General features: G+C 38.5%; 2 protein-coding genes across 4 annotated transcripts; one reads left to right on the top strand and one right to left on the bottom strand.

The window, feature by feature from the left end:
- Positions 1-4,177: 4,177 nt before the first annotated feature.
- On the bottom strand, positions 4,178-7,862 carry LOC307034657 (zinc finger MYM-type protein 1-like). Of its 2 annotated transcripts, XM_079673494.1 has the most exons (3): positions 6,849-7,862; positions 6,605-6,679; positions 4,178-5,284 (listed from the first exon to the last, which is right to left on the bottom strand). In XM_079673494.1, the coding sequence occupies exons 1-3, from the start codon at positions 6,887-6,889 to the stop codon at positions 4,783-4,785; spliced, it is 618 nt and encodes a 205-aa protein (XP_079529620.1). In that variant the 5' UTR covers positions 6,890-7,862; the 3' UTR covers positions 4,178-4,782. The 2 variants fall into 2 exon arrangements, with proteins under 2 accessions (XP_079529620.1, XP_079529619.1); XM_079673493.1 differs by having other exon boundaries at positions 4,178-6,679.
- A 903-nt stretch (positions 7,863-8,765) lies between these two features.
- slc47a3 (solute carrier family 47 member 3) lies at positions 8,766-21,536 on the top strand. Of its 2 annotated transcripts, XM_079677095.1 has the most exons (17): positions 8,766-9,358; positions 12,574-12,675; positions 12,766-12,834; positions 12,919-13,067; positions 14,610-14,652; positions 15,660-15,704; positions 16,256-16,353; positions 16,444-16,541; positions 17,339-17,452; positions 17,538-17,605; positions 17,719-17,827; positions 18,112-18,187; positions 19,323-19,392; positions 19,514-19,646; positions 19,770-19,864; positions 19,960-20,002; positions 20,976-21,536. In XM_079677095.1, exons 1-17 carry the CDS (start codon positions 9,227-9,229, stop codon positions 21,194-21,196), a joined length of 1,665 nt encoding a protein of 554 aa, XP_079533221.1. In that variant the 5' UTR covers positions 8,766-9,226; the 3' UTR covers positions 21,197-21,536. The 2 variants fall into 2 exon arrangements, with proteins under 2 accessions (XP_079533221.1, XP_079533222.1); XM_079677096.1 differs by lacking the exons at positions 8,766-9,358; positions 12,574-12,675 and adding an exon at positions 16,007-16,104.
- The last annotated feature ends 1 nt before the right edge of the window (position 21,537 follows it).

The following is a 21,537-nucleotide window of genomic DNA, read 5'->3' as shown; positions in this document are numbered from 1 at the left end:
ATCAATTCTTCCTTTTACTTAAAGTCTTGTGTGTAGGTATGGTTTCAGTTAGCAATGTATCCAATTAAACTGCGGACAAAAGCCAGGCCAAAAGAAGAGGACAGAGGGCCTTTCTTTACACTCTTCAGGTCGAGGCACATTTATACTGACCACGCTAAATAGTGGCCTGTCACCATTTAAATCTCATTCAGAGTTTTCATTATTTCGGGTTATATTGTGTTTAAACAATGCATAATCCAAAACAATTTATTTTTAGCCAAATACTTTACAACACCTTCAACATATCATTTTCCATGACTCTTTTAGCAGGTTAATCCAGGTCAAGCATATCCAAACATTTCTGATTCAGTGAGCAGTCAGGTATCCCTTTCATCTAAAGACTGCACCCAATATATTTTCAAGAGTCATTTCATGTTTACTGTTTTCTCCATGGTATTCATGCCAGGATATGCACTCATAAAACTTCACCTTTTAGAGCACATTCTTCTTTCGGACACTTGTTTTGCATGTTACACACGCTCAAAAACAGGGTGAGGGATGACTTGTCGAGCTGTTTGACCACAGATCATGTGTTCTTCACAACCATTCACTCCCTGAAAAGGACATTATGATACGTAATAAGAGGCTAAAGAAATGCAACCCTGCTGTTGTGTCCCTCTTTGAAGTTGTCAATAGACTGTTTTCATGTAAATGCCTACTTAATTAAGCCTCAAATTGATCAAAGATGCTTGCCTGTTTTTCTCTTGTATGTCAAAAAAGCTCATTTTGGTGACCGTGTGTCTTTATCCCATAATTCCATTCCTTAAGAACCACAGTAAAGGGTCACCTGCTGTTGGAATTATTTGATGTAACAAACAAACAGAGCAATTTTCCTCTTGAAGCTTATTGTGAAATATATTTTAAAGATCGTTTTCATGCTCCTGCAGCCAAAATAAATGACAGTCATGGCTGCACTTGATAAGATAAGATAAGATAGAGCTTTATTGTCTCCCTTGGGAGAAATTTGTCTTGGGCATCGAGATAATAAACATAAAACATTCAGGTCAATCAGTCATAGATACAGAACAGAGATCACATATCACATGGCAACGAAACAAACAAGAAACATACAGGTACAGCACTTTCCCTATTGCACATATCCCTATTGCACATAATCAAATTGCACTTTCCCTACTGTATTCATACACACATCAATATTGCACTTTCCCTATTGCACCTATGTAAAGTGTCCGTGAAATTGCACATATCCCTATTGTGTCCATACCTATTTACACATAATGCACTTTCCCTATTTAACCTTCTCGATTGCACATACTACACTGTAAACATTTCACCTCCCAACAACTCCTAACACAGCATAATCAAAATTGTTTCTAACTGTTCAGCAGCTTGATTGACAGTGTAACAAAGGAGAACTTATACCTGTTCAATTTACGGTTTGGTAATCTATACCTTCTGCGAGGGCAGCAACTCAAACTCTCTATACAGGATGTGTTTGGGGTCGCATGTGATTTTACGGCCTTGCTTTCTCACCATCTCCTCAAATATCTCCTGAAGAGAGGATGGTGGAAGCATGCCAATTATTTTTCCAGCCCTTTTTATCAAGCTCTGGAGTTGTGATTTAGATTTAACTGACAAGTTACCAAACCATGTTGTGATACCATGTCAGGGTGTATTTTCAACCTTACTCGGTCATCAACAGTGTGTATGAACATACTGAATCGTACATGTCCTGTTAGGAAATAAAATAAAAACACATCATTACTTGTACATTTTCTTGTAAATATTTGAATTAGATACATTTTTTGTAAGATGCTTACTCTATAGTGACATTAATATGCCTTTAATTATCCTTATAATAAACCAAACCGTCCTGGAATTTGATAATTGGGGTTTTAATGGCAAAGAGAATAAAATCCATTGGATACTTTTTGAGGCCAACCACAACAATAACTTCAGACCTCTAATATAACAATTTAGGGAGGCACGCACAAATTCAATTAACTGATCTAATAACCCGTTATATCTTAATTTAAGGGTATGAGTGTCATGATTTCTTAAAAATGTAGCATCCTTTAAGCCCCTGTCACACTGTCCCGAAATTGACAGCCGATGGACACACGAATATGGAATTGTGAATTTCGCACGAAGATGGCCCCGACCGAACCACACACGAAGGCAACATTTACATTACATTTAAGACATACAACTGCAACGAAAGTAACACAAACAATTATGTTAAAGTATTATGATACTGTACTGATATTTTCCGACTTTGTTCTTTACTTTCTCCGTCTTTATATGTAGAAGATATTAAGTTTTCTCCGTCATGTTGTTTCCATAGCAACAACAACTTCCTCGCCTTAAAAAATTATATATTATATCCTTTTTAGTTTCACAGAACACAAATTGGGTTATTTAAATAATATGTTTACTTGATTTTGTTGTGCAATAAAACAACCAGATGGACACACGATAAAGGAAATGTTCAAATTCGGCTCTGATCGTAGCAACATCGGGCCATTCGTGAGGGCATCTTAAGCCATCTTTGGCATGCTAAAGATTTTGCCACCGCTCCCGAAGTTGCTGCCGGAGACTGGTAAATTCCACCGGCGGTCATACGATGGCTTAAGATGCTCTCACGAATGCCTTACGAAGGGCAAAATGGACACACAAAGTCAATACGAAAATGAACCTTCACAAGGTCCTTCGGCAATGCTTTGTGATGCCAAAGATGTTGCCACCGCTCCCGAAGTTGCTGCCGGAGCCTGAGAAACTCCACCGGCGGTCATACGATGGCTTAAGATGCCCTCACGAATGGCCCGATGTTGTTACGATCAGAGCCGAATTCGAACAATTCCTTAATCGTGTGTCCATCGGGTGTCAATTTCGGGACAGTGTGACAGGGGCTTTAATACAAAAAAAAAGGTTAAAAATATATTTTGTACTTACACTTGTTAATTTTACTAACTTTCAGGTATTAATTTAGGAGTTATTTAATCTACCTTATTCTAAATGAGTATAATAGTGACTCATTAGTTGCACTGTAAATCATTAACAAAAGTCAAGTTATTTGCAACAACATGTAGAGTTAAAATTACGTATTAGGGCCAGGGCCGTATTCATGGAGTCAACATTGGGGGGGACCGAAAATTCAATAAAAATTGGAATACTAATTTCCTGCCATTCTAAAGGAAAATACATACAAAATCACGAACACATTGGATACTTTAAAACCTGTTAAACCCCATGCCCCTGCCCGTGGGGGCAAAACACAACAATAGTCACGAAACTGTGTCTCAGGCATGGATGTAGGAAGCATCCTCAATGTGGGTGGGACAATTTGACGGGGGGTGTGGGCGGGCGGGGGACCTAACCTCCTCTAGGGGGGTCCTGGGGCATGTTCCCCCGGGAAGATTTTTTTTTAAATGTTGAAGTTAAAAGCATCAATCTGGTGCACTTTGAGAGCAACATTAGGGACTAAATCTATGGATACATCTCATCAACACCCATGTGAAACAGAACTGAACAGATTTACTTTTTCTTTATGCATATTTTACAAATCACTCCCTTTTTAAACTGTAGTATGAGTTGGAATGATTTCATACCTGTTATTCTGTTATTCTCTTATTTTGTATAACTATAATGAACATATAAAGGTGTGCCTTGGAAATACTTGTTTTGCATCAATCTTGATACAGGGTACTTATTATATGTTATAGTTTGGATTATAGTTTTACTATCCCATCATTCAAGGGTGGTTTTCACAATAAGTAATGGTTTATTTTTTGCACGGACACTATCATTTACATTTTTTTACTATGTTCAATCTGAATTTACTTTAAAAACATCTATATTTATTCTGACTTTTTCTACATCCAACGCACAGGTTTATCATTGCTTTGAGAAAAAAGATTATTAATTTAACCATTTTTAGAAGTGAAGATATAGTCAATTGTTCTGGGAATGTCATTTTCAAACCTGAGACCTGAAAAACAGGCTTGGGGCTTAACTGGTTAAAATGTTTTACCATAATGTCTAATTGTGCATTGTATTACATCGCCCTATTTGATCTAGTTTAGCTTTTCTTGTTTTGTTGTTTGTAATGGCAGAGATTAGGGATGAATGAGGTACAACTATAACCATAATCACATTAAAGCATTTCAATCCATAGAAAGGTCTGTGCCACATAATTTCAGTAGAAACAGGAACACTTTATTGCCCTTTTGTTTTACAGCCACGACTCGCACTAGCTGCTTGCCGCTCATTCAAAATCAAAAAGACCCCCAACTTCCTCCCAGGCACCCGCCCAAAAAGCCCAACCCTCAAGTAAAGGACCCAAAAGCCTTTTTGCGCTTATCGTTGGCACTGATAAAAGACTGGCATATTCCTTCAAGGTCCAGTCTGTCCAGTTTCTTCTGGTGCACATGACATATGGCCACATTATTCAGCCTCGTTTGACTCATCGATGATCTAAGCCATGTCTTAAGCCTCCTCAGGGCACTAAAACTCCTCTCAGCCTCTGCAGAAGAGGCAGGGACGACCAACAGAAGCCTTACTAAAGCTTCCACCTGACCGAAGAGACCTCTCACCTCTGGCACCATTTCCCGAATAATGCTAGCAACATCTGAGCTTGTTTCATAGGTGTAATTAGCCCCAAACATGGCCAGCTGCACCTGCAGTAGTCTTGAATTCAATTCAGGATACTCTTCTACCACCTTGTCCATGTCTCCGTGTAGCAGCACATTTTCAAGCTACTGCAGCTTGTGGAATCCAGCTTGTTCAAACCTCTCTATGAATTGAGTATTCACTGTGTCCAAGGCATTGTAGAATTGGACTCTGTACGTGGACTGGGCATCGGGAGGGATATGGGCTGCAGCCTGACCGGTGTAACGCTTTGTAGGTTCGCGGACATGAGGGATCTGAATTGGTTTGTATGTTCAACTTTGTTGCCACAGCAGTTGCTTTCGAGAACAATACATCAAAATGCTCCTCCGTTCGTTTGACCTGCATGCTTGTTTTGACATGGTCTACAGCCTCCAACATGCCTGAAACGGTCTGTTTCCTAAGCTGCAGGGAGGTGTTCAGGCACTCCAAATCCCCAATCAGGTCTTCAGCCATTAAAAGGCCGAGCACAGTGTTCCCTTTAAGAAATGTTCCATGAAGACCATTGGCGCTGGCTGAAGTTTCAGGTGAGCTGCATGATGCCATTTTTTCAAGGGCCATCAGCACTGACTCATACTGCTTGAGAACTGAGCGGATGGCAGGGGTACGTACAGTCCACCTGGTGGGACAGAGAGGCTTCAATGAGGTGAAAGTTGAACCATGCTCTGATTTTGCAATATTCTGGAAAATCAACTTGAACCTCCCAGATTGATTAAAGAAGCCCCCAAGTTCATGGACAAGATCCATTGCATCTCTTACTAGTGGAGAGGCTCCACAGGCAGCCTGCGTAATTAAGTTCACGCAGTGGGGACCACAGTGACAATACACAGCCAGCGGTTGTTCTTTCCTTAAAATGGCTTGTACTCCCTGCAATCGTCGAGCCATGTTTGCGGCACCATCATAAGTTTGTCCTCGGAGTTGAGACAGAGGAAGCTGTAGGCGCGTCATCACATCACATGCCATCTTGGCTATATTTTGCCCTGTTGTTGATGACACTTGGTAGATTCCCAGTAATTCTTCCTTTGGTTGTAGATCTGCATCTACAGAGCGCACACATATTGACTCCTGCTCAACTCCTGATATATCTTGGGTGCCATCAATGATAATTGCGAACTGGACCACTGGCATTGATGTTATTTCCGACACAATTTCTTTGATGATTGTATTGGCCATCACCTTCAACAGTTCGTTCTGCAATTCCGGACTGGTGAAATCGAGGGGACCTTTTAGCCAGGAGGTCAGCTCTGCATCGCCCGTTGCCTTGTACTTTAGAAGCTGGCTTAAATTTCCACTCTCCTTCTGATCGCCTCGAAAAGCCAGACCTTGCTGCGCCAAGTACCTCACACCCTCAACAATCTTCATCAGATTTCTTCTTGCTTGTTGCTGCCGTCTTTCAAGCTCACGTGAAAGTTGCACATTAACAGGCTCTGGCTCCTGAATCCTAGTCATCACAGCTAATTTCTGACACTGGCTGTGTTTATGCACACTACATTTCTCCAGTGCCTTCTTCCAATTGTTAAAACCAGTCTTGACAAACGCTGAATCTGCTTTTGACGCAAGCTTAGACTTTTGTGCTGCAAAGTATTTAGCACAATAGAAACAGAGGACCCCTTTTACAGAGGGGCTGTAATGGAGCCATGTATGATCTTCAAACCACTTCTCCTGAAAGTAGATTATTCTATTTGATAGGGTTTGACTGGGTATGACTTTGACATTTGGATGATTTGGGCAAAGTCCAAGCTCCTCCCCTTCCTTTCCTGTACCTTCATTTCTGCCGGCCTGGCTGCTCTCTCTCTAATTGTCAAACTCACTCTCCCTGCTTGATGGTATTATCTGAAATACATATGAGGATGATCTCATCTTAAATTAACATTAACATTAGACTGCTATGTTGTCATTATTCTGTCTTAACCATCAATATAGCTCCTTTCTGGCTTACCTCCATGTCACCAGCGCACACTCTCCCTGTCTGGTCGCCATGCTCACATTCTCTCTCTCCCTCTCTCTCTTTACTCTGAACACACCAGAGTGAACATGGAAGAAATATCAGTAAACTATTGACTAGAAAGACTGTTGATACACATTATACATATGGGGGGACACAGGAGTCTGTACATTAACATTAGATTTCTATGTTGTCATTATTCTGTCTTAACCATCAATATAGCTCCTTTCTGGCTTACCTCCATGTCACCAGCGCACACTCTTCCTGTCCGGTCGCCATGCTCACATTCTCTCTCTCCCTCTCTCTCTTTACTCTGAACACACCAGAGTGAACATGGAAGAAATATTATCAGTAAACAAGCTATCTGACTGGTAACAATACTCACTTTCTCACTGCTCTTAACTTGAGGCTGCCCAAAAAACTGTCTAATGTCACTGCCACCCTTCCTCTTGCTCATGCTTACAGCTTGACCTCGGCGATCTGCAGTTGCTGATGTGATTAATACGGGTCAGCAGCGCTGGATATAAGATAATTAAACATGTTTATTAGCAATTCTGAGCATTCTAAACCCAGCACAAGCTATGAAGCACACTGCAAACCTCCTGCGTGTGAGTATCTTTTAAATGCTTCTGACGATTATGAAATACTATTTCATAATAATTGTAGAGTATTTATTATTTAATTAATTCTGGCACCTTTGGTATTCCATAGGTGTCACACATCACAGTTTAAAATCTTTCCACACCCTACAAATTACAAAATAAAATAGAAATAATCCACATGAATAAATATCTATTGGATTAAATCCAAAACGACACCGTCATTTTCCACATAGCTGACACTAGCCCGCCAAACCCTGGCTAACAACTGAAACCAGCTAGCCCACAGCTAGTTAGCTACTATTCCTGAAAAGTTCGGTTTTAACATCAGAACTACAAGTTACTTACACAAAGAAGCTAAACCGGAGGGTTCATTAACATTACCATTACGAAATAAAAATAATATAGATGACTTTAGGGCTAACTAGAAAAGATACCAGAACTGATGGAGGGCAAATTAAAACATGACTGACCTGCTTGGAGCATCAAGCTAACTGAAGGTGGACTCAGACGTGCAACAGCGAAATACACCCCCGGGTAGAAAATAAGCAACCAATTTACATTTGAAAAGAAATATCATTTTGGTGAAGTTCACAATAACAGAAAATATAGATTTTCAAGTATACAAATAACCAAAATAAAGAAGTCATAGAATAGCAATATTATTTTAATTAAAAAATAAAAAATAAAAAAATTAAAACTTTTTCTTTTTTTGCTATTTATTGGGGGGGACATTTTGAGTTTATCTGAATATTGGGGGGGATGTGTCCCCCCCAATGTATATGGTGAATACGGCCCTGATTAGGGCTAAGTAGTAGATAAAAGAACTAATACAAATTCAAAAATAATAATTAAAAAAAAAGGCGATTTGGAAATAGGCCTATTACATGATTGAATAAGGACCAGCATCTTCAGTTAAGAGGTTTGGTGATGAATAATTTATTTTATCTGTGATGTGATATGTTTCTAAAGACTTTGGAAAGCACTGAGACACTTGAACTTGAAGAACTACGGTATGGTCAGATTGAATGTGTTGTTGGGAAATGGCTCCATCTGTTGTTACATAACAGCACCAACATCAACGTCTCTGGTTTATTGAGTATTTAATGCCAAATAATCTAGTTTCCATCGCTCTGTGGGATACATTTTCTATCAGAGTTGATATATGCAATTTTATATAGGCTAAGTAGCTCTACTATGGTATCATTTCAAGTTAAAATGTAAAAATGTAAGATACCATTTAGGTCTCCTGTTTCGAAAATAATTTAAGAAAAAAATAAAATAATATTAGGCCTACTCCTAATTAGTTTTGCGGACACGCTATTTAAATGTAGTGTCATTATGTTTGCGTCCAACGAAGTCAAGTCATGCTGCAACCTGCTCAAAGTATTTAAACTATAGTAATAACTGAAGTTCAGGCTCTGAGAATTAAATATTGATATAGGTTACTGTTTTATTTTTTATTAAAACATAAATAAAGCGATAGCATTTCTAAAGTTTGAGCATGGATGTATAGTCAGTAGCTTGATTTCACCGTTCTCTGTTAGATTTACATTTTCCCAGATTGAACTTTTACAACATTTACAGCATTGCCATTATAATCCTCGTGTCCTTTATTTTGAAAATACGTTCTTTAAATTCCGGTCCACAACTGCTTTTCTTCATTCTTCAATACAAAACGGAACATTTAATAAACCGTTTTTTTTAATTGATATATATTATAAGGATAAGATTCGATTAAATATCGCTTATTTTTCTGGGAAAAGGTACCGAAATCTTGGTGAAACTGAAACCTAATAGATTTGCTGTCATGGGGATATCGGTGAGGCGGCATACAGTACAGTCTATGGGCATACCCCATTGAAATGTGACCTTTTCACCGCCAGGAAGTGACTAATTTACTTTCACGTGATTGTTTATTGCAGCGTTCATAATACACACACTGACACACTCTCTTTGACTGAGCCGAGGGGCCCTGACAGCATCACACTGAATATAGACGGAGCAATACTGAATCATGGAGAGCAACACTCAGAGATCCCCTCTGTCTTCATGGAGGGACTGCTTTGTATTAAAGCGGATCCGCATGTTGGCCCCTGTTGGTTTCAAGACAGAAATAAAAGAGTTGTGCATGCTGGCCGGACCAGTGGTGAGTAGCCTGTGTATAGATGTAGGCCTACTGTCAATGTCCATGGTGATCTAAATAATGTAGCCTACTAAATACAACAATCAAAAGTAACATTAGTTTAATTGGACTATTATTAATTAAATGTGTGTTGTGTAGACAGGCCATGTTAACATTGAGCCGGTAGTACCGAAGTGGGCCGGTCGGACAATTCACTAGCACACTTTGAGCCGGCAGCACTAACTGACAGTTAAGAAGTAGACAGAAGAACAAATACTTTATTAATGCCACAAAGGGAAATTCAATCTGTCAGTATAGGCTATTACAAATGCACACATATAAACTGAAAGTAGTTCCAAGTTGTGTAATTAAGTGCAAGTCTATTGTAACATTGACTAAAGACCTGTCCAGGGTTTCACTGATATTCATTTAATCAGCACTGCTGGAAAATGCCACACGATTATTTATGTCCTCTGCTCTGGTGTTTTGAGTGGTGTTGCCCTACACACCCACGATACGAAATGGAAATGTGATGTCTTCAACAGCAAGTCTGACATCTTTTGAGGATACCAGCAAACACCACATATACCACTGCTCACCAGGGGCGGATCTAGACAAATATTCATGGGGTGGCAAGAGGGTGGCAGGAGAATTTCAGGGGTGGCATCCCCTCGCAGAACTATATGCTGATTTAATCGCAGTCATATCAATCAATGTTAACTTGGAAAGCCACAATATTGATATTTTAACTCAATAACATTAGGTGACATTATTGTGGCACATCAGTAAAGCCTTACATATAAATATATAAGGTGGCAGACATAATTGAATGAATTTTAACTGAACAATAACTGAATGAGTTTGTTTCACTCTTATAGACCAGCAGGGGTACCAAATCTATGCAGACTGCTGCAATAAGTACATTAATTAACTGTCTCATGTGTGTCTGTATGAATATGATAATATTAACAATCATATTATTCCTATCAGCTGTCAATCACTGTTATGATTCACATATTCATTTATTATTAAATAAACTATATTTTTTGGAGGAGTTAATGATGAACGTTCCTCAAGATGCTTGCTCACCCTCCTTCAAATTTGAAAGACCAGTAATTACTATCATAAATCAAAATAACCAAAAGAACAGTTCAGCGCCCCACAACTTCATTGCAAACAGTTACAACCTTGACTTTACATCAGAAAAAACAAACATTAAAGAAATGACTAACTGCATCAGTTAGGGTTAAAAAACGTGTATTCAACTAAAACATATACATCTCTGCAGTTATTATCCAGTGGAAAGCCCTTACCTGCTCGCCTAGTTTAATCAAAGTGGTTACTTGTTTTTGGATGGGCAGTGCAGTTTTACACACTGTCTTATTTGACTTTCTCAGGACTTGAAACTGTTTTTTGGGGGCAGACCCCCACAAAGAAGAAAAATGTATTTACACAGGTACAGTAAGGTCATCATCTTAACAGTTTATTATTCTCATCGACTCATCCGTGAGCAGAGCATCAAGTTGGCATGTCTATAACAGCTGAATGTGGCGATTACCATCTTGATCAGCAAAACGCCACACAAACTTATTAAGATTTAAAGCTATGTGGTCTTTGATTCAATGCTGAGTACAGCCAAACTTGACAGGCTCTTCTCTGTCATTGTAGACCGCAAACAGTTGCGGCTCCAGAGTATTTTTGTTGGGTAATCTATGGTAGGGCTAACCCATACAGTAGTGGGGCTCAAGTCAGTATTTGCAATGTAATTACATACACGCTCCCCTTGACAGTGAAACGCCACGCGTGAGGTTTAGATTATTTTCCTGTCTCAATCAAAATGGAACTATATGAAATAAAAAGGCACATTTGACTTTTAGTAAATAAAAAGGGCGACCTGGAGCCAATCCTGCAATTTCCCCACAGGTGAAAGAGTTGACATTCTGAAAACCCAACCCCTGCAGGGGGGTCTGGGGGGATTGTCCCCCAGGAGATTTTTTGAAATACGAACATAAAATACACATTCTGGTACTCTCTTGGGAAGAAAAATAAATAAATCTATTACTACACGACATATTTAAAAAAATTAATGCCATTTTAGTTTTTTGTTACTTTGTTCTGAAAGCTGAACCTGCTGCTACTCACAGAGAGAAGAGGGGAGAGGCTGTGTGAATGACTTTACTTTGTGGATAAGGGTGGATAGCCCCCATTGTTCTGTGTGTCAAAATGAAAGACAACCCACACACCTATTAATCATCAAACCGTGGGGTCTTATTTCATTACGTGTTGATTTCTTCAACACGTAATGTTGTATTAATGTTTAGAGATGTATTACAGCAAAAGTATTCTCCGTCGGGACTTCCTGCAACAACACCCCGCCGTTGTCTTGATTCTGATTGGCCAGAAGACATTATCAAAGATGTTCTATTGAGAAGACGATCACTACGTGACAAAAGTTTTCAAAACCGTTTCTAGTCTTCGGTATTTCCAGACAAGTGGCTACTGAAATCAATCTTACTAACTGCTGTCTGTGCAATTTACTCAGCGCGAGTTGGCAGAGTTTATTTTGCTTACTTTAACATCATTGTTCATGGTGGGGCTAAGCCATTTATTGGTATGGCTGTAGCCTACCCCAGCCATACCCTGACCGCAAATACCTCATTCCTTCTGTCTACTTGTATTCGAAATGCTTCTCGTTTTGGGCTTTCCTCCCTTTCAAATAAAATCGCCGCCAATCATATTTCCAAGCTCGCGCCAGGGGGGGAGGGGTTACAAGGCTCGCGTCTTGTGCTGCATTCACTTGCACTCGGACATTAGAGACTTTCCCTCATAAATGTCCGATGAGCCACAACTTTTCTTTCAAAACAAAGCTGCCAACTGGGGTGGCAGCTGGGGTGGCAAGGCATTTTTCAGAGGTGGCAGCTGCCACCCCGTGCCACCCCGTAGAACCGCCACTGCTGCTCATACACAACACAGGGAATACGATTTAAAAAGTGTTAGCTTCTTTACAGTAGGTAACTCTGAGGATACCCTATAGTCACAGTCCACCTGTTGAAGACCCATGGACTAAATAATAGGCTCGAAAAATTATTTTAAAAGGCCCAAAATAGTTTGCGGGAAAAAAGGTAATTTAACTTACTCAAAGTTGAAGGTAGCTGAAACACTCCTCAACAGTGTAAACTACACTGAGTATGTGTTTGTTGTCTTAGTTACTTTTGATTCATTTTTCTTTTTCTCAACAGGTCTTGTCCCATCTTATGGCTTTTACATTGGGTTTTGTAAGTGCTATTTTCTGTGGCCATCTGGGTACGGTGGAGCTGGCAGGGGTGTCTTTGGCTACATCAGTAAGTACAGTACAGTAATGTTCTTCCATTGAAAGGTGAACCAATAAATAAAACCGAAATCATCCACTAATGTTTTGGTTAAATCCTCAGGTTATTAATGTTATAGGTATATCTGTTGGAAGCGGTTTGGCTTCAGCATGTGATACTTTGATTTCTCAGGTATGAGCTTTAGCCTGACATATAATATTTTTTATCAGGTGTGATAAGTATCGACTGAAAAATAAAAATACTTTCTGTTTTTAGACCTATGGGAGCCAAAACCTTCTGAGGATTGGGGTCATTCTTCAGAGGGCAATCCTCATTTTGTTACTGGCTTGTTTCCCATGTTGGGCAATTCTCATCAACACAGAGGCCCTTCTTTTGGCTGTCAAACAAGAGCCAGAGGTAGCCAGGTAAGCTGTGAACTGCTTTAGTTTGTTGTTTTATTTTTTCTTGTTCTTTATTTATTTATTTATTGTAAGAAAAGAGTATACAGTGGAGGAAATACGTTTTTGATCCCCTGCAGATTTTGTTAGTTTGCCCACCTACACAGACATTAACAGTCTATAATGTTATAGTTTCATTTTACTAATGAGAGAGAATATAAAAAAGAAAATCCAGAAATTGAGATTATATAAAAGATAAAAATTGATTTGCATTTAACTGTGAGAAATAAGTATTTGATCCCCATGCAAAACATGTCTTAGTAGTTGGTCTCCAGGTTTGTGCACATCTCAGGAAGGATTTTGGTCCACTCCTCTCTGTAGATCCTCTCGAAGCTTCAGCTCCCTCCACACATTTTCTATGGGATTAAGGTCCGGAGACTGGCTTGGCCCCTCCATCACCTAAATGTGCTTCTTCTTTAGCCACTCCTAGTCTTGGCCGTATGTTCAGGTTTATTGTCCTGCTGGAAGACCCATCCATGACCCATTTTCAGTGTCCTGGCTGATGGAAGGAGGCTACCAGCCAATATTTTCCCGGTACACGGGCCCGTACATCCTCTCCTCAATACAGTGAAGTCATCCTGTCCCCTTAGCAGAGAAACCTCCCCAAATCATAATGTTTCCACCTCCATGCTTGACAGTGGGGGTGGTGTTCTGGAGGTTATAGTCAGCATCTCTCTTCCGCCTCCCGTGTAGTTCTTGGCTGATCCCTCACCTTTCTCATGATCATTGATACCCCATGGGGCGATATATTGTGTGGAGCCCCAGACCGAGGGCGATTGATGCTCATTTTGTCTTTCTTCCATTTCCAAATAATCGCACCAACAGTTGTCTCCTTCTCACCAAACTGCTTTCTGGTGGTCTTGTAGCCCATTCCAGCCTTGTGAAGTCATCAGAGGGTGCGGCCTCAGGTCCAATCTTGTCCCTGAGGTCCTTATACAGCTCTTTAGTCTTGCCCATGGTGGAGAGGTTGGAATCTGACTGATTGATTCTGTGGACAGGTGTCTTTTATACAGGTAACAATTTGATATTAACAGTACATTTTTAAAGGAAGAGGACTTATGTAACCAGTCTGTGGAATTCATAATTCTTGTTTGTTGCAAGGGGATCAAATACTTACTTCCCACAGTTAAATAAAAATATATTTGCATCTTTTATATAATGTCAATTTCTGGATTTTCTTTTTGATATTCTCTCTCTCTCATTAGTCAAATAAACCTACCATTACAATTATAGACTGTTCATTTCTTTGTAAGTGGGTAAACTTACAAAATCAGCAAGCGATCAAATACTTATTTCCTCCACTGTATATTTCAAAGTATTTTTTCCTTGTACGATGTGAGGGTCTAAGGACAGAGGGTGTCGTATTGTCATACTGATATTCTGTACAAACTGTGAAGTCCACTGAGACAAATGTAACATTTGTGATATTGGGCTGTAAAAATAAACATTGATTGAAACATTGATTGAAAGTATATTTAATGTTGATATTGAGGTAAGATTTTTTTCTAGGGTGTCCCAGTTGTATGTGAAGATCTTTTTGCCAGCTCTTCCTGTGAGTATTTCTAACCTCTTATTATAAACCTATCCTGTCTGCATTCAAAAATAAAACATTTCTATTTATATATATATATATATATATATATTAGGGTGGTCCTTAAAATTGAAAGTCGGAAAGTCTAAGCTCCAACCCTCAGAATTAATTCTATTAGTCGAGAAAACTCTCCTGGTGCAATTTTTCCTCAATCTGACAACATTTACCCCTCCCTCATCAACCTTGAAGGTTCACCCTGAGGATCCCAGAGAGACGCTTTTTATCTGGGAATAAATATAGCTTATAAAAATTCAAATGAATAAAAACAATCCTTGAAAACAAGAGCCATTTATTCCCAAAATGACATAACAAACAACATACAGTGTTTTATTCAGATTCAGATATCGTTGAATGACATATTTGCAATGAATACAAATAGGAACTTAGGAACATTAAAAGTGCGACAGTGTAATTATCTTTCACAAGTGCAGACAAGACAAAACAGTGAATAATGAATAACAACAACATAGTCAAATCAGTGCAATGGAGTAGACAAATAAGTGCAATGGAGTAGACAAATCAGTGTAATGGAGTTGTATAAATGGTTACCTCATTACACAATTAAATGTATTAAACTATAACAAAAATCTTAAGCAAAATGTCTTTCTACCTCAAATACATAGTCCGACTTAGTGCTCCTGCTCCTGCTGGGCTGCCACACAGCTACTAAACTTCAAGGTTGATGGGGGAGGGGTAAATGCTGTTGAGACTATGATAACAAATTCCGGTGGTTGGAGCTTAAAATAAATGAATTCGAAAATGTACCTCTCACGAAGGATCACCCTAGTGTGTGTGTGTGTGTGTGTGTGTGTGTGTGTGTGTGTGTGTGTGTGTGTGTGTGTGTGTGTGTGTGTGTGTGTGTGTGTGTGTGTGTGTGTGTGTGTGTGTGTGTGTGTGTGTGTGTGTGGGTGTGTGGGTGTGTGTGTGTTTCCAAATATATAATTGAGAGATGTCCTTCTTTGTTGTAGGCTACATTCATGTATGCATTACAAACAAGTTATCTGCAAAACCAGGTAAGTCCATTCGATAACTATCTGATGAGATGAATTAAGAACAGGACAGGTTGATTACATGAAAGAGAAGTCATAAATGTATCCAAAAAGTATATTAGCTGAAATGCTATTCGTCAGACTTCTATTGCAGTAATACAGAGTTGCACCAGGTTGCAAGTTGATGTGATATTAGAGGTGAGCGTCCGAATTATGATGAAAATGAGGTCAGGGAATATGAATGTGTATCAAATCTACATTTGGACCAAGGTTTTGTTTTGCATTTATTGACTTTGGTTAATCAAATTCACATCTTTCCTGTCCAGGTGCTGAGTTCAAAACCTGTAAATTCTGCATCTCAAGGACTAAACAACGCTATAGAATGGTCCCTTTACATTTAAAAGTTACAAATGCTCTTTATCAGGTACAAGGTATCATTTGTTAATCATACTTATGTGAAGGGATGATGACTCAGTGTAGGAAAACCCTTGTCCTGTAGTAATCTTTGTGTTCTCACTTTGCCAATGTCTAACAAGAATATATGTCATTTATATTATATGTGGCTCTTCTCTCAGAGCATCATATGGCCGCCGGTAATCACAGGCCTTATAGTCAACATTCTCAATGCTGTCATCCAGTATATCTTCATCTTTGTATTACATCTGGGAATAGCGTGAGTATTGCCTATTGACTTGTTTAGTAACGTCATTATTGCTTTTTTCCCCCACAAAACCAATATTTTGCAATGAAATACTCTTTACAGTGGTTCTGCTGCTGCCAATGCCATATCCCAGTACTGCATGGCTACAACTCTGTTTGCTTATATCATTTGGAAAGGTCTTCATAAGCCCACCTGGGGAGGTGAGTAACACATAGGCTGACAGGGTTTGGCAAGAGTGCGGACCCAAATGCAGAACAAACAGGGGAGGCAGATATACTGTAAGGACAGGAACAAAAAGCTACGTTTATTAAATGAAAGCTGTACTTACAAAAAAATGGCAGGAGCAGGCGAGGTGGAACAAAAAGAAAATAAACAAAGAAAGAAAGAACTAAACGGGAACACTCAGGAGACACGGGAGGGCAGACCAGGGAAATCCAAAAGTGATAGGATTGTAGCTCAGAAGAAACAAAGTGTTTAGATTATACATTTGGAAACAATAAGGATTATTGCATTTCTTATTTGACTGTTACAATAATATATGGAAAGCAAAAATCGAATCATGTTAGAAGCCCTCCAATACAACATAACACTACCTACTATATTAAGAGACAGATTCAAGGCTGTATGTGCAATATGTTGTTTCAGAAACATCTTGTGACAGTTATTGATATATAGTAAAATAAAAGAACGTCAATAAAGTGAGGGATAGTGTGGTTACGTTCTTTAATTTATGAAGAAAATTATCAATTTCCCCATATTTTATCCTACAAAGTAATATAAAGTGCATTCGGACTTCTCTCTGTTTTATTCAATATTTCAGCCTTTCTGAATACTGCAAAGGAACCCTTTACTGTGTATTGCTGTTTTTTCCTAATTATTTACTTTTACATTTTTTATTGGAAGTTAAGATAATTTATATCGTATTTGATCAGACCGACTCAAAGATGAAATGATTGAGAGATTGAATTATGTATTGATTTGTTATTCTTCCAAACAGGCTGGACCAAAGAGTGCCTGCAGGACTGGGGCTCATACATGTACTTGGCCATCCCCAGCATGGTCATGATGTGTGTTGAGTGGTGGTCGTATGAGATTGGAAGCCTTTTGGCAGGTAATGTTACAGGCCACTTTGTGGTTTAAAGCATTTGTGTGAACAAAAGTTAGTAAGAAATCTAACGGCTGTTTGTCATTAACAGGTCTAATAAGTGAGGTGGAGCTTGGGGCTCAATCAATTGTGTACCAACTGGCAAATATTGCATATATGGTAATCTGTCCTCTAAAAATGACTGAATCTGCATAAACGGTTATGGTGTCAAATGAATGACCAATTTGTACACGTAGTGTCACAGCATTTTGACGTAGTATTTTTGTTATTAGTTCCCTATGGGTTTCAGTATAGCTGGCAATGTAAGAGTTGGACAAGCGCTGGGAGGCGGAGACACAGAGCAGGCTAAGCTGTCTGCTAAACTGACAATATTCTGCGCAGGTCAGTATGCTCTTCAAAACTATTAATGTGGTTTATAATATCTTATACAAATGTATTTTAAGTCAAGATAATTCTAGAATAATTTATAATTAGAACTGTTATTTCACTAAAGAAATACTACAAAGTTGTCTTTGACCTGGAATAGCATGCCTTGAGCCAAAACGTTTTCAAATGGCTAGCAGAGCTAATTATTGTCACAAGATTCTCAGTATATTAACAGAAAACAAACTTTCTTTAAAATGATGAAACCTGTGGAAAATAAAGTATGTTACTCTTTAACACAGGGTCCATGTCTATATGTTGGTCAATTCTCCTTGGCAGCCTGAAGGGCCAGATGTCATATATCTTTTCAGATGATGAGTGAGTAAAAAAAACTAAACCTTTGCAACCGCAACCATATTCTTTACTTTTGTTTAAAAAATAACTCAGGGGGTGTTATGTTAACAAACACAGAGTAAACTTTTGTCTGAGGGAGATAATCGGTCTCCTAAATGACCTTTCACTATTACTATATATCATTTATTCTCCACAAAGAAAACAGTGAACTTTGCCTACATATTCCTTTAAATATTAACTTTAAAAAGTAAATGTTTTGCTCATTATCACTGTGACTGTGACACCACAACTGAATTGAAAGGTTTAAAATAGTTATTTTTATGTTATCATGCTTTAAATTGTACTTTGCTTGAGTATTTGCATTTAACGCTACTTATGCTTTTACTCTACTACATTTCAGAGCCAAATATTGTACTTTTTACTCTACTAGATGTATTCAACTCTCCTAGCTACTTTGTACAAAACACATGATACAACATGTGTATTTTTTATTTAATAAAAATGTGTCTAAAATTGGCTCCACTTTGCCAAACTACACTATTAATATGATTTGACATTTATAAGAATAATATTATTCTACAACACCGTAAAAGAGAGCCATTCTGTTTACTGAATACTTTTACCTTTAAAACACAAAGTACATTTTAATAATAATACTTCCATACTTCATTTCAGGATTTTTACTTGAGTATTTTAAGACAACAGTAATTAAAGGAACTGAGAACTATTTCCACCACTGCATATTCACAATGTCTCTTTACAGAGAACATTTTTGGATATCTCTTCTTATGAAAGCCAGTTTAAAAAAATCATTATTTACCATCTTTAAGAATAAAATGTGAAATCAGGCTTTTCATTTTATACTCCTGTATCATGTAGAAACCCCTCTTTAAAAATCTTCAGAATATAAGTACAAATGAAGCTGGAAAGCTTGTTGTATGTACAGCTATGTAGAGATTTATGGCTCGAATTCTAGAAAAAAAATATTTTGAGGAAACGTGATTTTAAGAATATGTCATACATTTGGCAAAATACTACATTAGAATAAGGGTTGAAATTGTATCTAAAATATATTCAACTTCCCCAGTGGATTGAATCCAATCTCATGATGACCTTTTTACCTCCCACACACTTAACATTTGTGTCTCACTTCTTTCAGACAAATCCGGCAAAGGGTTAATGATGTTTTGTCTATATATGCTCCATTCATGATCCTAGAGGCACTATCAGTAAGTATTACGGAAATGTCATGCAAACAATATCTTATGATAAACCTATAGATTGCCTTTGCAAAATACCAGGTGCTTTCTTTCCTGCATTACCATCTCTTCATTCTGTGTGCGTGGCTAGGCTTCCTTGGGAGGCATTTTAAGAGGAGCAGGTAAACAGAAGATTGGAGCCATTTGTAACATTTTGGGATTTTATGGTGTTGGTTTTCCCATTGGTGTGCCACTGATGTTTGCAGCCAAATTGGGAATCATTGGTAAGATGTACAGCATGTTTTTGAGCCTTCAGCTTTTTGTTGCCACAATGATGCTAACTGGTTCTTTTAAAGTTTTTAAACCGGTGTCTTTTTTTAAGTATGAGAAATGCTTTATCCCCTCAGGACTATGGATAGGCCTTGTTACCGGTGTGTTTCTGCAGGTCATATTCCTATCTTATTATTTGTTAAGAATGAACTGGAATAAAACTACAACAGAGGTAAGTAATTAAGAGTCTTCACATTCAGAGTCTAATAAATCTTCACATTGTAAAAGGTCTTTATGAATAAACATTCATACATTGTTTTCTTGCAGGCTCAAATCAGAGCAGGAGTGGTTGGGAGCTCTACAGATACATGTAAGACCCCACAACACACTGCTAGAGTCTCCCTGTCTACTGTTCTTGAAATGGCTTGAGAAAAATGTTGAAACATGCTTAAAGTGACAGGTGCAGGGGACATCTTGAACAATATACCTAGTATATATACATAGTATTTATATAGTTTAGGTAATTTTATCAATGCTTCATATACGACTTTAACTATTTAACAATTGTTAAATAGAGTCAGCCCTATATAGATAATTAATGTTCAGCAATTAGCTGTGAAATAAAGAATCCCATATATTAAACATGCTGCTGTCATCTCAATAGAAGTTACTGTAACGCAGGGGTGTCCAAACTTTGTTCACCGAGGGCCACATACAGAAAAATATACAAAGGGCTGGGCCACTCACTATATATTGCCTCATAAGTTCAGTTATAAGTTAGCAAAATCAATCAAATGTAGGTAAATGATGCTTGTGAGTGTTGGCAGCTCGTCCCTTAAAACAGAAGCCTCAGAGTGATTATAATAAGGAGAAATAGGAAGGGTGTATTTCAAGCTTGTTATGTAAATAGGTCACTGGGCTTCTTCTTATCAACTAAGATATGTTAGAATCTTCGAATTACTTTAATTGACTGAATTTAATTGAAAAGTGGTCTTATTAACACATGAATACTAGTGTGTAATATATGTTTACATTTATATTTAAGAACTACAATATAAGACTAGCACAAGTTTCATTTGTGGGCCATATTTCATTGTACTTTTTTAATTTGCTGAGGGCCGATTCAAAATGTTCCGCAGGCCGCATTTGGCCCCCGCTCCGTAGTTTGGACACCCCTGCTGTAACTATTAACTAAGTTAGGAATCAATAAAAAGTAGAAACGTGCATCAAATGTTAACGCAAAATAGGAAGAGTTGAACGCAAAGCACATATTTACAAAAATGTCAGATGAAAGATTTTTCTAAGTTAGAAAGTTTATATATGTTTATATGTTGTATGTCCAGCAGCACAACCAGAGGATCCAGGGGACTCACAGGACAGTGCAGGAACAGACACCGTGGAGCTGGTGGACCGCGAGGCGGGGGGCGCCGCAGTGAGTCCGGGGGAGGAGGAGCTGTCTCTCAGAAGTCTGCTTCTGCGCAGAGGCCTGGTTCTGGCTGTCATGCTATTCATCCTGGCTGCTGGAATCATTATTAACCTGCTGATCAATAACTTGGTTACATGATTGTGAGCAAAGTCTATTCTATTCAGCAACTCTAAGTATTCGAGGTCACCCCTAAGGCACTGCTGCACCGTCTGATGCGGATGTTTGTACTGTATCGCACGATGCCAAAGAAGGACATGCAGAAGACAGTCACAGGTGCAGGCAGGCAGAAAGTAATGAATTAATCTCCTCAAGCAATACATAACTCTTGAGTCATTATTTTACTAGATGACCCTTTGCATCTGCTACGGTCTCTAGGGAATCCTCTCACAAACACATTCTGTCAAAGAAATTAAGTCAAACTACAGACATTGCCAAAACATTTGTATTTAATAAATAAAGTTTTGTGGTATTCTTGGAAT

Source organism: Notothenia rossii, assembly GCF_949606895.1.
Source record: "Notothenia rossii genome assembly, chromosome: 4".
Taxonomy (NCBI): Eukaryota; Metazoa; Chordata; class Actinopteri; order Perciformes; family Nototheniidae; genus Notothenia; species Notothenia rossii.
Note: the sequence above shows the minus strand (reverse complement) of the source record. Positions and strands in the feature narration are given on the sequence as shown.

What these genes read in the sequence shown, in the direction of transcription:
- LOC307034657 (XM_079673493.1), bottom strand. Translation starts at nt 6,114, where the DNA reads ATGACTAGGATTCAGGAGCCAGAGCCTGTTAATGTGCAACTTTCACGT.
- slc47a3 (XM_079677095.1), top strand. Translation starts at nt 9,227, where the DNA reads ATGGAGAGCAACACTCAGAGATCCCCTCTGTCTTCATGGAGGGACTGC. An exon ending in GTATTACATCTGGGAATAGC is followed by an intron (nt 16,354 to 16,443) that starts GTGAGTATTGCC and finishes TACTCTTTACAG; the next exon opens with TGGTTCTGCTGCTGCCAATG. An exon ending in TGGGAGCTCTACAGATACAT is followed by an intron (nt 20,003 to 20,975) that starts GTAAGACCCCAC and finishes TTGTATGTCCAG; the next exon opens with CAGCACAACCAGAGGATCCA.